Source organism: Coregonus lavaretus (genome assembly GCF_964263955.1).
Source record: "Coregonus lavaretus genome assembly, chromosome: 25".
Classification (NCBI taxonomy): Eukaryota; Metazoa; Chordata; class Actinopteri; order Salmoniformes; family Salmonidae; genus Coregonus; species Coregonus lavaretus.
This window is the reverse complement of record NC_140012.1, coordinates 14,695,352-14,711,896: the sequence shown is the minus strand read 5'-3', so window position 1 is coordinate 14,711,896 and position 16,545 is coordinate 14,695,352. Positions and strand designations below refer to the sequence as shown.

General features: G+C 41.5%; 1 protein-coding gene across 1 annotated transcript in view; it reads right to left on the bottom strand.

Annotated features, from left to right (window-relative positions):
- LOC311100383 (glutamate receptor ionotropic, delta-1-like) overlaps positions 1-15,580 on the bottom strand; it is a gene marked incomplete at its 5' end in the record, with an annotated part of 495,891 nt that extends 480,311 nt beyond the window's left edge. The window contains 2 exons of the mRNA XM_084141276.1: positions 10,281-10,436; positions 15,499-15,580. Coding sequence (XP_083997402.1) covers positions 10,281-10,436; positions 15,499-15,580 — 238 coding nt within the window. The remainder of the gene's footprint in view (positions 1-10,280; positions 10,437-15,498) is intronic.
- Between the last annotated feature and the right edge of the window lie 965 nt (positions 15,581-16,545).

Here is a 16,545-nt window from a genome sequence, read left to right as displayed (position 1 = left end):
TGGGATCCCGGTGTCACAGCATCTTTGGTCCTATTTGAGAAGATGCACTGGGATGACTGCACATCGAAGGTGTGAGTCTCTCTACCTTCACAGGGAACATAAGAGTAGGCTTGAGTCTTCTGTGCTGTAGTCTTATCCATTGTATTGTACTTATCCATTGTACTCCAGCTGAATAGGTCACCACCAGGAGAGACAGGTGAATGTTCTTAATAAACACTCTTCTCATCTGCATGGCCACTAAAAAGGTCATATCAATTAAATGCTTTTCACCGTCAGCACAATGGTGCACTTAAAGCCTGGAGAGAAAAGGTTCTGTTTAGTTTTCTAGTGAGATAAATATTAATGCGGTAATCATGGAATTCAATCAGAGAATGCTGCTCTTCTGACAATGAGGTGACAATAAGCGTTGATTTGTTTTAGATGCAGCACATTGGGGATTGTCAGTGTAAAGAAAGGATAGTGGACATTTGTCAACGGAAAAAAACAATCATTCATTCAGCAGAGGATGCCAGGGTAAAATGATTGTTTTTACACTAATGCAGAGAAAATGGAGCTGCTGGCCATGATAAAGAACGGTAATTAGCCTAATTTGTTTTACTTTAAAAAGACATTAAAGAATTTGTACAGTGAGAATAAAAAGTTAGCAAATATCCAATAATTACACTTCAGCGTCGGAGTCAATAAAGAAATCCAACCATTATAAAAATTGTTCTTTGAGTGGAGATGCTAAGTGTGAAGTTCCAATTCCAATCGTTTTTGCTGAAGCATTTCATAGCTAATGAAAAAGGTAATTTGACAGAAACTTTCAGACATTGTTCTTGATGTTTGTGAATAATAGTTTTACATACAATCAAATCAAAGACTTACTGTAAAATAATCTCTTGTTCCAAGGATGAAAAACCACTCCCTAAATGCACGATCCATTATTAATGAGCTCCCACTGTCATAAGACACACTAATGCTTTGTCTTGTATGTGATGCGTTTTCAAACAAGCTAAATCAACTTTACTGCAATGAACAAATGTGTGTGTGTGTGTGTGTGTGTCATGTTTATCTGCTCTCTTATGAAATGTCTTCGTTGGTGTTATTCTGTATCCGTGAGCAACCGAAGCAAGAGGGCTATGGTAATGCATGCTTTCCTTCTCCTCAAGCAACACAATATGGACATCCATCTTTGGAGATGAAGAAAAATTTGCACATTCAGAATGAAACACTGCCCAACACTTACCATCAACAACACAGGCCTAAATGTGCCTCCAGTATCTTCACTTGGTATTGATTATTCACCCCAACAAGATTCCACCAATCATGTTACTGGACATATAAACACAAATACTGTATGTGCCTCCAGTGTTTTCACTTGCATTGGTTCTTCACTCCTACAATATTCTACCAATCATGTCACTCTCAAATGTAAAATGACACAAAGCAACAGAGGGTTCTGTTCTAAGTCAGCCAGAGATCTCTCTCTCCTCCCTCTCCACAGGAAGAGCATCATATCAGCAGCTCCACGGCCCCCTGGGTTCTATTGGTCACTGAGAGAGGAGTGGGCGCTGAGCGCAGGGCTCACTGGACAGCAGGACACATCACAAGGTGTGAATCCCTCCCTCATTACCCATAATCCTCCATACCCCAAGCTGTCAGCGGTGGTCTCAGAGGGCTGACTATCTGCCGTGGAGGAAAAGGTCAGCGACGAGTGGGAAGTCATCGAGCCGCTCCCTGGCTGTGCCATATTGATCTCCTCTGCCCCTCAATGTCATTAATTGAAAAAGCCCAGGGACTCAACTGTGACCAATTAACAAACAGCCTCCAATGTAAATGGAATTAGAAGCCATTGTTTGTGTACTTGTGTGCAAAGGCCACGTATACTTACATGCAGTTAACATAGATTTTGCTGAAAGAGATTTATGCAAATAATGAGCAGCACATCCTTTGCTGCTATTGACCTCCTCCGGAAGGTCGTGAACGGCAAACTGACTTAGTGAGTTTCCATCTCAATTCAACATCAACAGCTGCCAATGTACTGTATGTAATGTATACGGACCTCTGGCAAGTAAAGATGACATGGTTTACGAGCAATTCTAGAACATCAAAGAACGTCCTTGTATCCTACATTTTTTACATTATACAAGGCAAAGGTCAAGCATGCTGATTGTGTTTGTTCACAGGGGCATTGACACCTGCTCAACTCTCAGGGACAGGTGTTAACCCTTGGTTGACTGACACAAATGAGTGTGTGGATACACTGCAGATACAGCGTTTAGGCTTAAAGCCCATGCAGTCTTTTTAATTGTATTTTTAAATCATCACTGTATGACTAATAAATCACTGTGTGTGTTTATTTCACGAAATCAACTCAAACTTTTTCCCCAATAATTTCTCACAACCCCACCCCACCACAAATCTAATGACAACCTTAAAAAGTAGTAAATGTAGATTTTTACATCAACAAATAACCTTAAATTCAAAAGAAACCAATAAATACTTAATCTTTTTTTAATTATTATTATCTTTCTTAAAATGTTTGTATATTGTCCCATACAATAATCTCTACTCTTATTTTTTTGTAAAAAAAATAAGAAAAACTCAAAAAAACACGTGACCTCAACTTTGAATACCACTGCTCCTACCCCACTTAACCCTTCAAAGTAGCAGATACATATGCAAATAAAAAATGACATACATATGCAAATAAAAATGACTGGTCATTGGTCAGAATAATCAGATCAGATTGTGATGTTGTTTTTGCTGTGGGCCAAAAACACCATCCCACCTGAACAGGCTGAATTGTTTTTTGACTGCACTGCCCCTTTAAGCAGCCGTTGTGATTGTTTAGTGTTATAGAGCAACAACATTGCTATCTGTTGTAAACTTTTTTTTTCCTGGAGATTGTCTTTTCAAAGGTCATAGCTTCTTCAACCCAGAAACAAAGGTACAGGGTAATTCCAGCAGATGGATGTTACATTTGTACGCAAAATCAAAACTTTAATGTCTCACAGAATAAAATACAAATTAATGAAACTTTTGATGTGTGTGTCTTGGGGGGAGTGTATACCAAAAAGAGCGGACTTCTAAATATTGGCATGTTGTACAAATAAAGCAAATAAGAGGTGTTAAATGTAAATGTAATGTGTTATGGATGTTACAGGAAATGGACAAGCTTTTTGGGGCAACTAAACATGTTAGCAAAGTCTGTGAGTTTGTAAGTGTTAGGTCAAAACATGGATAGTAATTTCGAAGAAAAGGCCTGGCTGAACAAAACACGATAAATTTGAAAATATTGTCATTAACATTATTACTTTAGAGAGGAAAAACAACTGTTATGGATGTTACACCTTTCGTTATGTTACAGAGTCTGAAACAGAGGCTAATTTCTTGATCAAAATCTACCATCATCACCAATACAACTCACTATGAAACAAGCAAATTAGGCTTCCTGTTTTGAAAGCAACATGTCTTTAAGGCTGCCTCACACTGGATAGCAATGATGTGTGGAAAATTGCTATTGAGGCCTGCTCGACTCAATACTTCCACCTAGCTTTCTATCCACAGAAGACACTGCTGCTCTACTATTTTGGGGAGCATTAAGCCTTGTTCACTGAAATATTTTTTTGGGGGCATATTCGATTCTAATATCATTTTTTCCCCTGCAGTCTGAACAGCCACAAACCACATGGAATCGGATATTTCAAGCCACTTTTCAAACCACCATCGTAAGTGGTTTGAAATCAGATACAAATCTGATTCTTGGCCATGCGACTTGTTTCTGAATGGTCAAATCTGATTTAGTTGCCTTCAAGTGGTATATAGACTGTTGTTTTGGCATATCTTGTTGCTTACTAGCTACTCTGTTGACAGTTTGACAAGAACATGTGGTAGCTAACTAGCTTGTTAACTGTTTACAAACAAATTAGTGAATGTGCTAGAAAGCTAAACAGCTACCTAGCTAGCTAGTTGATTGCTGTGGCCAGTGGTGTAGTGCTATTTTTTTAGGTGAAGGAGCGCCAAAAAAAGGTATAAATGACGTCATAATTTCCTCAAAGTTTGTACCTACAGGTGTAGCCAATTGAATAGCCTATCATTTTAGATTATGCATAAAATAAATCCTCCAATTGCAACGTCTGCCTATGCCCACACAGAGTCAAAAAAACTGTAGTTTTTTTTTTATACCCTCAAACACATTTACATTTTAGTAGACGCTCTTATCCAGAGTGAGTGCCTACATAGTTAAAAAAATAATAATCATACTGGCCCCCCGTGGGAATCGAACCCACACCCCTGGCATTGCAAACGCCATGCTCTACCAACTGAGCTACATCCCTGCCGGCCATTCCCTCCCCTACCCTGGACCAATTGTGCGCCGCCCCATGGGTCTCCCGGTCGCGGCCGGCTATGACAGAGGATCTCTACTGGCACAGCTAACACTGCGATGCAGTGCCTTAGACCACTGCGCCACTCGGGAGTGTACACAAAAAACACAAAGTTAGCCATAGGCTACCTAATTTAAAAAATAGGCCATCACTGTCAATCGTGCATGATAATTCTTCACGTTTTACCGGTGAAACATCTATACTGCATCCCCAAGCCGATCATTTGATCGATCTCAATCAATTTCATGGGAATATGCATTTAGATATTTTTGAATTACTGTTTCGTGAGCGAATTAGTGCAGATGGTGTTAACAAACTACTAGCCTTTCTTGTATTTTGTTTCAATGAAATCATATACTGTATCCTGCCTACTTGCAACTCTGTTGCGTTTTGGCGCATTATATTTGTTTGTATAATTTAAAAATATATATCTATATATATAGTACCAGTCAAAAGTTTGGACACACCTACTCATTCAAGGGTTTTCTTTATTTTTACTATTTTCTACATTGTAGAATAATCAAAACTATGAAATAACACATATGGAATCATGTAGTAACCAAAAAAGTGTTAAACAAATTCTTCAAAGTAGCCACCCTTTGCCTTGATGACAGCTTTGCACACTCTTGGCATTTTCTCAACCAGCTTCATGAGGTAGTCACCTGGAATGCATTTCAATTAACAGGTGTGCCTTGTTAAAAGTTAATTTGTGGAATTTATTTCCTTCTTAATGCGTTTGAGCCAATCAGTTGTGTTGTGACAAGGTAGGGGTGGTATACAGAAGATAGCCCTATTTGGTAAAAGACCAAGTCCATATTATAGCAAGAACAGCTCAAATAAGCAAAGAGAAATGACAGTCCATCATTAGACATGAAGGTCAGTCAATCCGGATTTTCAAGAATGTTGAACATTTCTTCAAGTGCAGTCGCAAAAACCATCAAGCGCTATGATGAAACTGGCTCTCATGAGGACCACCACAGGAAAAGAAGACCCAGAGTTACCTCTGCTGCAGAGGATAAGTTCATTAGAGTTAACTTCACCTCAGATTGCAGCCCAAATAAATGCTTCACAGAATTCAAGCAACAGGCACATCTCAACATCAACTGTTCAGAGGAGACTACGTGAATCAGGCCTTCATGGTCGAATTGCCGCAAAGAAACCACTACTAAAGGACACCAATAAGAAGAAGTGACTTTCTTGGGCCAAGAAACACTAGCAATGGGCATTAGACCAGTGGAAATCTGTCCTTTGGTCTGATGAGTCCAAATTTGAGATTTTTGGTTCCAACCGCAGTGTCTTTGTGAGACGCAGAGTAGGTGAACGGATGATTTCCGCATGTGTGGTTCCCAACATGAAGCATGGAGGAGGAGATGTGATGGTGTGGGGGTGCTTTGCTGGAGACACTGTCAGTGATTTATTTAGAATTCAAGGCACACTTAACCAGCATGGCTACCACAGCATTCTGCAGTGATACGCCATCCCATCTGGTTTGTGCTTAGTGGGACTATCATTTGTTTTTCAACAGGACAATGACCCAACACACCTCCAGGCTGTGTAAGGGCTATTTGACCAAGAAGGATGATGGAGTGATGCATCAGATGACCTGGCCTCTACAATCACCTGACCTCAACTCAATTGAGATGGTTTGGGATGAGTTGGACTGCAGAGTGAAGGAAAAGCAGCCAACAAGTGCTCAGCATATGTGGGAACTCCTTCAAGACTGTTGGAAAAGCATTCCTCATGAAGCATGAAGGCCCTCAAAATTGTCAAAGACTCCAGCCACCCTAGTCGGTACCGGAGTACCAAGTCCAGGTCCAAAAGACTTCTCAACAGCTTCTACCCCCAAGCCATAAGACTCCTGAACAGCTAATCCTGGCTACCCAGACTATTTGCACTGCCCCCCCACCACATCTTTTTACACTGCTGCTACTCTGTTAATTATTCATGCATAGTCACTTTAACTCTACCCACATGTACATATCACTTCAACTACCTCAACTAGCCGGTGCCCCCGCACATTGACTCTGCACCGGTACCCCCCTGTATATATAGCCTCCCTACTGTTATTTTATTTTACTTCTGCTCTTTTTTTCTCAACACTTTTTTGTTGTTGTTTTATTTTACTTTTTTAATAAAAATAAATGCACTGTTGGTTAAGGGCTGTAAGTAAGCATTTCACTGTAATGTCTGCACCTGTTGTATTCGGCGCATGTGGCCAATACAATTTGATTTGATTTGATTTGATTTGATTAGTTGAGAGAATACCAAGAGTGTGCAAAGCTGTCATCAAGGCAAAGGTGGGTGCTTTGAAGAATCTCAAATAGAAACTATATTTTGATTTGTTTAACACTTTTTTGGTCACTACATGATTCCATGTGTGTTATTTCATAGTTTTGATGTCTTCACTATTTTTCTGCAATGTAGAAAATAGTTTTAAAAAACGTTTTTTTTATTTTTATTGAATGAGTAGGTGTGTCCAAACCTTTGACTGGTAATATATATATATATATATATATATATATATATATATATATATATATATATATATATATAGTGCCAGTCAAAGGTTTGGACACACCTACTCATTCAGTTTTTTTTTTACGTTTTTTTTTACTTCTACACACACATATACATATACATACATACATACACACACATATATATATATATATATATATATATATATATATATTATGATTATTTGTTTAATTTAATTTTTTTTCCCCATTGTTGTTTGCAACGCCAGGGTTGTGGGTTCGATTCCCACGCGGGGCCAGTATGAAAATGTATGCACTCACTAACTGTAAGTCGCTCTGGATAAGAGAGTCTGCTAATGACTAAAATGTAAATGTAGTTACAATCTTGTCTCATCGCTGCAACTCCAGTATGGACTGGAGAGGCGAAGGTCGAGAGCCATGTGTCCTCCGAAACACGACCCTGCCAAGCCGCATTGCTTCTTGACACACTGCTTGCTTAACCCAGAAGCCAGCCGCACCAATGTATTGGAGGAAACACCGTCCAACTGAAAACCGAAGTCAGCAGGCAGGCGCCCAGCCCGCCACAAGGAGTTGCTAGAGCACGATGAGACAAGGAAACCCCGGCCGGGCCAAACCCTCCCCTAACCCGGACAACGCTGGGCCAATTGTGCACCCCCCCACGGGTCTCCCTGTCACGGCCAGCTGTGGCACAGCCTGGGATCGAACCCGAGGCTGTAGTGGCACCTCAGCACTGCGATGCAGTGCCTTAGACCACTGCGCCACTCGGGAGGCCGTATTATATTTTTGGGGGGACTATTCAGTTTCAGCTAACCATCCTAAAATCTCAGACATGAGGATGTGTTTTTGGTTTAACAGTAACGTTATAGGCCTACTATGCTATGGTATTATATTTGGTTCTGTTATATAAAATGCAAATTAATCATTATGTGATCTTGTGAGACACTGATTCAGTTTTGATCTAACGTTACTAAAGGAGCACCATTGTGAGAAGTGAGAATCTTCTAATTGTAATAATAATAATAATAATAAGTGGCGAGTATGACTATTGGGCGTAGGCAACAGATCTTGATGAGATGTAATTTTAAGCGATTGGAACATCCTTCGTGGTGCTGAAAGGACAGCGCCAGGATCGCGTAATGATGTTAAAGAAGTTGAACCAACTTGTGGTGCTGAAAGCTGAAGGATAGCTCTACTATTCGGCCAGTTCTGGAAAAAAATAAAATAAATTCCAGTAGGCCTAAAGCCTAATAGGCCTAAGACTACTTGGTATAGCTATTTGTAGAAGTGGAGGCTGCTGAGGGGAGAACGGCTCATAATAATGGCCGGAATGGAGCAAATGGAATGGCACCAAACACCTGGAAACCATGTGTTTGATGTATCTGATACCATTCCACTGATTCCACTCCAGTCATTACCACGAGCCCGTTCTCCCCAATTAAGGTGCCACCAACCTCCTGTGATTTGTAGGCTATAGCCTAATGTAAATACAAATACATATAGCTTCATATCATTGCACTGTTTGCAAAGGAGAGCTTTATTGCGAGTAGACATTTCATTGTATTGTGTATCTTAAAATAAACTGGCTACAATATACCCTATTAGAGAATAAAATAAAACAGAGAGGTGAACTATCAATTCATAGAACTTATTTGCATAGATGAAACATGCTATAAAATCAATTGACCAAGTAGTGTACATAAATCATTAACGTTGTAGAATTGCTGGAAATTCATTTAAAAACAGCCATATAATCAGGCTTTTGGTGTGGTGTATTCATGCATCTCAATAAACTATAACCTAAATATTATATTACCTTCAACTTGGCCCAATTCACATTTCCAATTGCCCAACCTGACATACCAAGCTAGCACGGGCCCTGCATCTCAACCAATAGCCCAAGCAGGGCTACTGCAACATCCAGAGAGGGTCAGGCTCCTTGGGCTTTGCAGTGCCAACTGGTTTGGGTGTCTTCGGCAAGACGGTGTTGCCGTAACCAAGTAGTCACATATCGTTCTGGGTTCCATTGCGCAAGAGGGGGTTCATGGAGTTTTATTAACGTCAGGGCAGAAACTGTGAATTGTGATTTTTTTTTTCTACGTTCTGATTGACCAAAGTGGTCAAGCCTTCGACGAGCCTCCGCAGTACACACATGTAGACTATAGTTCATCATTCTCGCCACCGCCAGAGAGAAGACAGGGAAGAAATCATCATTACCTACCTCTAGGCTGCTATACAATGAGTGTACAAAACATTAGGAACACATTCCTAATATTGAGTTGCACCACCGTTTGCCCTCACAACAGCCTCAATTCTTCAGGGCATGGACTCTACAAGGTGTTGAAAGCGTTCCACAGGGATGCTGGCCCATGTTGACTCCAATGCTTCCCACAGTTGTGTCAAGTTGGCTGGATGTCCTTTGGGTGGGGGACCATTCTTAATACACACGGGAAACTGTTGAGCGTGAAAGCCAACATAGCCGAGTGTACAAAACATCCATGACATAGACTGACCATGTGAATCCAGGTGAACGCTATGATCCCTTGTTGATGTCACTTGTTAAATCCACTTCAATCAGTGTAGATGAAGGGGAGGAGACAGGTTAAAAAATGAGTTTTAAGCCTTGAGACATGGATTGTGTATGTGTGCCATTCAGAGGGCGAATGGGCAAGACAAAAGATTTAAGTGCCTTTGAACGGGGTATGTGTCAAGAACTTTAACGCTGCTGGGTTTGTCATACTATCATTTTTCATGGAATTTTTGTGGTAATTAAAATATAACTTACTTTGAATTTATCCGAATTAAATAGTTTTACCAGCTCCGTGTATTCTCAGATTGAAAAAAGTTAATGAGCGTTCCGGCTGCATTACACCCCAAAAATGAGGGGGCATGTTATCCTTTGAGGTTTTAAAAGTGCTCATACACTATGATTTTGAACATTCAAAGCAGCTTGGAAACTCCCATGGCAGGCATTGTTGTCACCTGAGCTTGCAACATAACTTCTAAGCAATAGGAAGCACAAGCACCACCACCAATCAGCCTACACCACTGCACACGCACACGTCATTACTATGACAACTAGCATAGCCATGTGAGCAAATGACTGCTGTCTGAACACACACAAATCCGATTTGGTCACTTGTAACTTGCTGTTAGGACAGTCAGTATTCCAAAACGGATTTGAAAAACTAAACTGGTTTGAGCATTAAGGCCTGCAGTGTGAACAAGGCTTAAGAGCATCAAAGGGGAACGGGTGTTCCACTTAAAATGATCCTCTTCTCCTCTTCAAAAATAGCTAGCCTACAAACTGCACTTGAGGTATAGTTATGCTACTAAGTAGCCTACTAACCAAATATGGCGAAAGGGAAAGGGGAAAACAATGCATTTCATAAGAATTCAATGGCAGCCCACATACCTTCCTGGACCGCCTGGAAAGGGTTGTTCGCCTCGACAAGTTTGATGGAGTGTGTGATTTTCTCGCTCTGCAAAATGTCGTCGTTGAGACTGAGGTCTGAGATCGCCAGCTGGAAAACCTCATCATCCCTCACTGCGTTCTCCTCGAATATGGCACCTGTTGAAAAAATGCAATTGTCAACCTTGCAATATGTGTAGATATGCATTGCAAAGACTAGGGGTGTATTGATTACGTCAAATCTGTTGCATAAACATTTCGTAAACGAAAGCAAACCGAACGAAACGGGAGGGACCTTCTTCTTCTTTAAATTTGTACTGGCGGATCGCAATCAACTGAAAGGTGAATACACTGCTACCTACTGTACTGGAGTGTGAGGCAGGTCACGGCCTCCCTATTCATCTATTTCTCTTATCTCGCCCTGTGTTTCCGCCTATTGTTCTGGAGTGTGAATTCATTATACTTTGTAACACAAAAAGGGAAGGAAAAAAGGATGGGTAAAATGGAAGAAAAATTGCCCTTCCAACTAACCCTACACCCATTAAAAACCTCACAATTTTTCCACTACTTGGCCCCATCTGATCATACACCAGGCCGACAGCCCGGGAGGATGGGACACTATCGTTCAACACACCTTGTAACTCTTCTGCAGTAAAATCTCATACACCCAAGTACTTCTCTGCAGCTGCCACCACAACATCTATTTCTGTGATTTACGTTCAGCTGTGGTACAGTTGATAGCCATGAATATTAACGCTAAGAAACCACCCTTACTGAAGCACGTTATTCCTATCACTCTCAGCCTACTCACAGGGAGTCTCTTAGCATCCCTCGCCCTGAACCCATCTTCCTCTACTATTCTCTTCACTGCCTCAGCATACGACACCTTTTGTACTACTCAGATCCTGGCAACCTCAATCTGCCTTTCTCTCACCGAACACTTCCAACCTCATTTTTTACATTTTGTAATTTAGCAGATGCTCTTATCCAGAACGACTTACAGTTAGTGAGTGCATACATTTTCATACTGGTCCCCCGTGGGAATTCGAACCCACAACCCTGGCGTTGCAAGCACCATGCTGTACCAACTGAGCTACACGGGACTATGGGTCTCCAGCACGATGGGCACCCCTACAGTTAACACACAACTTTTTCAACCGATACTACACATTAATTTGTCTCATGCCATCCTGCACACTTATCACATCTAAAAATCTCCCTCCTACACACTGCTGCAATATGACCATAAGCTTGACACCTAAAACACCGTAATGGGTTTGGGACAAAAGCTCTCACGGGATAACTGACACATCCTAACTTGACTTTGTCGGGTAAAGACTGCATCAAAACTCAGCAGGACAGACAGTGTCTTCGCTGTTTCACCACGCTCTCCACCAGGTCTGCGTCGCACCAAACAGCAGGCGTCACAGACACCGGAAAACTTCCATTTCAGTTGATCCTCCTCACCACTTAACGCCTCCACAGTTTTCATTCCTTTCAACTGTGTCCAGCTCCGGAGAGCAAAGCAAGTCACAGTTCTTGCCCCTAGAAGTGTGGTGGACGGAAGAAATGCAAAAAATTATTATAATTCCACTTTGAGTTACTTTCACCGACTCAACAGTTCCCAACCTATTCTCCACCCAACCTGACACCACATATGGATCAGCCAGAAGGCACAGATATATTCTCACTCCCACTGGGCCAGAATCATCTTTGTCATCATTGGGACAAGGCTCGTACTCGGCGCTCTTCACCGCACCTGCCACCACAGGTCATTCATCCTCACTCGTCATGTTACATTTCTGAGCTAGCAGAGTATGTTTTTTTTACTTTTTGTACATGATGCTAATCTTCCTCACCATACCGCTTCCCTCTACACTCAGCTCCATTACTTTTTCCTCATTTTCCAAAAATGTCCACATCTCCATGCTCTTTCCGCTCCTTCATCTGCTGTAGTAGCAAACTGTTCTTGGTTCTTGTATCTTGAATTTGCCACCATGTCGTGTAGACTAAAGAGGGGGTGGGGGGGGGGGCATATTGTTCCTGTATCTGTGGGGTTAGGGGCAAATTCTACCCACTCCTCGGCTTCAGTTACACTGTAAAACAAAATATCCTGTTGTTTTGAAGGTAACTTACTGCCGGCATAAGTTACTGTAAAAAGGTACAGTATGTTACGGTAACATACTGTAGGCCTACCATTTTTAACAGTAACTTACTGGTAACTGGCTGCCAATAGTCAGTTACCATAAAAACAATCTGATTTTTTTTTACAGTGTAGATATGGGCCGGGCTTCACAAGAGTGGTGGGCCAGTAACCAAAAGGTTGCTGGTTTGAATCCCTGAGCTGACTAGGTGAAAAATCTGCAGATGTGCCCTTGAGCAAGGAACTTAAAACGAATTGCTCCTGTAAGTTGCTCTGGATAAGAGCGTCTGCTAAATGACTAAAATGTAAAATAACCTCGCTTACTTTATGGTAGAACTGCCTACACTTTCAAATCCATTAAGGTTTCAAACAATATTGACCTGGAGTTGTTTGTTGATAAGATACATTATCAATCATTTTAAGTAAATTATTGTAAACAGCGTTCAGATTGGATAAAGTAGCCTAGATTTATGTTCGTTGTGTCGTATTTTGCAGGTGGTCGACCGAATAGCTTGCGTTGATGTATAACTGGTGTGTTCATCTTATTTAGCGGGGGATCAGAATGGCGCATCTGCGCATTCTATTTGCCGGTGAGAACAGATTGGATTCCCGGGTTCGAGCTCGCCTTTCAATGCAGGGCTGGATAAGCAGCGCCTCTATATAGCCCCATCACCCCGTAAATCATTCCATGTCAGGTGTCCAACTCATGGGACAGACTTATTTCTCCTTTGCATAAGGAACAGCCTCAGCTTTTGGCCAGAATGATAACTTGATGAGGAGAGGAAAGGAGAGGAGGGTGAAAGTATATAGGAATAAGGTGGTGGCAAACGTAATATTCTCTAATCTATTGGTCCCACTTTACGCACAATAACACAAATAGCCCTTACCCGTTTGATATCAAGAGTTGGACCATACCCATTAGGCCTAACATTCAGAAATTGAACATCGAATATATTCACAGCTTAAAGGAGGAACCAAGCAAAAAATGACACAGAGATGGCAAACCAACGATTGGACGAGACAGATCCTCGCGAAAGGGTTTAGACCGGAATGGAACTCTGCCACATTCAAAAGTGGGCAGTCTTTTGGTTGCCAAGTTAGACCATCGTTGTATTGAGGGCTCTCCAGAGTTTTTGTGCATGCAGCAGCAGACTGGGAACGGAGTGACAGTGACTGGCTATGGAGACCAAACATGCGTCAAGCCTTAAAATTAGAATCGATTGTGTTCGAACGTAATGGTGCACCACTCTTCAACATCACTCATTAAGACAATTTCATATGAAGTTAATCAGAAAGAGAACTTATTGTTTAAAACATGTTTAGCATATAGCCTACGCAGAATACTCAAGGGTAAAGTGTCCCGTGTAGCTCAGTTGGTGGAGCATGGCGCTTGCAACGCCAGGGTTGTGGGTTCGATTCCCACAGGGGGGCCAGTAAGTCGTTCTGGATAAGAGCGTCTGTTAAATGACTAAATGTAAAAAAATGTAAAATGTAAAGCTTGATAATGGATTGCACTGCAAGCCTTTTCTATCAAGAGCACCGATACAATTACATTGGATTCCGAGAGAACAACATTTGTCAAAACGCATCAAATCCTAAACGGGCATGGAATTAACGTTTTAATAAAATTATAATTACCAAATCCAGATAAAAGCCCTGATTTCGAAACGGATGGTGACAAAAGTGCAACGTAACCAACAAGTCCTAATGGCCACATTGGAATTATTCCAACTTGCTTCACACCTGGTTTGTTAGTTATGGTTTATATCATGGTAAGCCGACAAAGTGCAAACGCCATCGATGACAATGAATCCAATACATGTTTTAATTATAAAGCCCCGCAACAGCCTAAATGCCTACACTACATTTAACATTTTAGTCATTTAGCAGACGCTCTTATCCAGAGCGACTTACAGTTAGTGAATGCATACATTATCCAGACGGATTTACAGTTAGTGAACGAATACATTTTCATACTGGCCCCCCGTGGGAATCGAAAACACAACCCTGGCGTTGCAAGCGCCATGCTCTACCAACTGAGCTACACAGGTATACTGTAGAATTCTCAAATGTAAGATGCTTGAACTGTTGTCGTGCATGATGGCTTTATTTCAACATATCAACTGTTGGAATATAGCACTATTGGATACATAACATGCAAAGGTTTCGATGTAAAATTAAACAAAAATTGATTGTTTTTTTGCTACGGTCTTTGTGTGTGTATGTGTTTGTTTGTACGTGCATGCTTGCTTGCGTGCATGCGTGTTTGCATTAGTTGTCTTTGATCAAACAAATGGCATTAAACAAATGCCAGTGACATTATTTAGAAATACAATATTATATTTATTCATATTGACCCCCTCCATCTCCTCCGCCGCTAACATTTGTTGTTTTAGCCAAATTTAAATTAATGTCAGATAAAATACAAATCTGACATATTACACGCCCAAAAACACCAGAGTACATTGGCATCTATTCTAATGTTGAATTAGGACATAAGGGTTTAGTATTTATCCCTTTGTCATTTATTTCCTTCACAGGCGTTTAACATTTCGCTCACGTTCAATTCAAAGTTCAAGTTTATAGATGGGGAGGGGGAGGAGAAGGGTTAGGCAATCCTCTAAAAAGCCACGTTGGTTTAGTTCGTCTGATCTAAGCAAATTAGTTCATCTTGCTTCGGTTTTGTCGTGTGAATTACAATATATTTACAATATTGTCTATTCTCATGATTTAGGAAAAGACACATTGGTGGTGCACTTTTCCAGAGACTTTCAATCAAGTATTTGCAAAGCTATTCATATGATATTGTATAATAGGCAACGCAAACTGACAATTTTATCTGATAAAATTGTCACAGCTCCAGGGATGGCACAACGTTATTCACCAGATCTACAGATCAGCATAGTTTATAAGGTCTTTAGTTCAAACTCGCTCTTCATGCTAACACATTCAACACATATCTTTCATCATTATGCCTTCCTAAACGTATCTTACATTTCAACAACAAAAGAAAGCACTGAGGAGGTTTATATCACACCTCCGCGTTTGCACCCCGTGTCCCCTGCACAAGCTCCTTACCGATGTGAATGATGGAGTCCGCGCTCGCCACTGAATTGCATTGCAATATCCATAAGGAAAGGAATATAATCAGCAATTCCATCTCCGGTTTTGGCGAAAGCAGCTCATCCACGGTCCCTCGTATGTCGGACAAATCCAAATGAGCAACAGTCCATAAACCAGTTGTTCAGATTGCGAATAAAAGCCGAGAACAAAACTATAAGGAAGGAGGAAAAATGTCAAGGGGTTTCCTGGGGGTTAGAGAAGAAGTAAGTGCAAGGTAGGTGGCGGTTGGGCAGAAAAGGCAGGGAAATACTTGGCTTTTCGGTAAGGAAGGCTGAGAATCGAGCGCGTTCTGCGGCTCTCGCTCTATCCAGCGCTGGCGGAGTCTGAGACATATCAAACTGCAAACTGCGGAGGAGGGACACCCCCCACGCGATCTCTCGATAGCTCTCTCTCTCGATTTTACCGACCCACGTGACTGCAGAGACTATCTACACCGCTAAACTGCCCGGAGAAGACAGGGAGAGATGGAATCCGAGCAAGCCGGAGACCGGGACCGCGATCAAGACATGCCCATGAGACTCCGTCTATCAGCGAACGCACATTACCATGGATGGGAACCTGGAAAACCAAAGAATAGCCAACATTAAAAACACATGGATGAGGCGCAAAGCAGACTTGCATTGCAGTGTAAGTAATCGCACCGGGCGCATAACTTCCGATGTATAGTTAACTCTCATAACAGAACTATCCATTGCTATTTTCGAATGACATAACTAGATTGGTGCATGATAACCTGTACCTGTGGTGATGCCACAGGTACGATATAGCGTGCGGAGGGGTCTGTGTATGTGTGCGTAAAACCTTTCCACAGCTACAGGTTTTTATGGGGACCATTTAAAGCGTTGAAACGCTCCGGTTATATGTGGAAATGGACTAAATGGCATGAATCGGAAAGAACTGACGTGGAGAGGACTGTTTCTACTAAGCTGTCTGCCTGGAGAGAACGCACGAGCGCATGTGCTGCTGGGGAGGGGATACCTGCGATGTAGTTTGGACATAGAG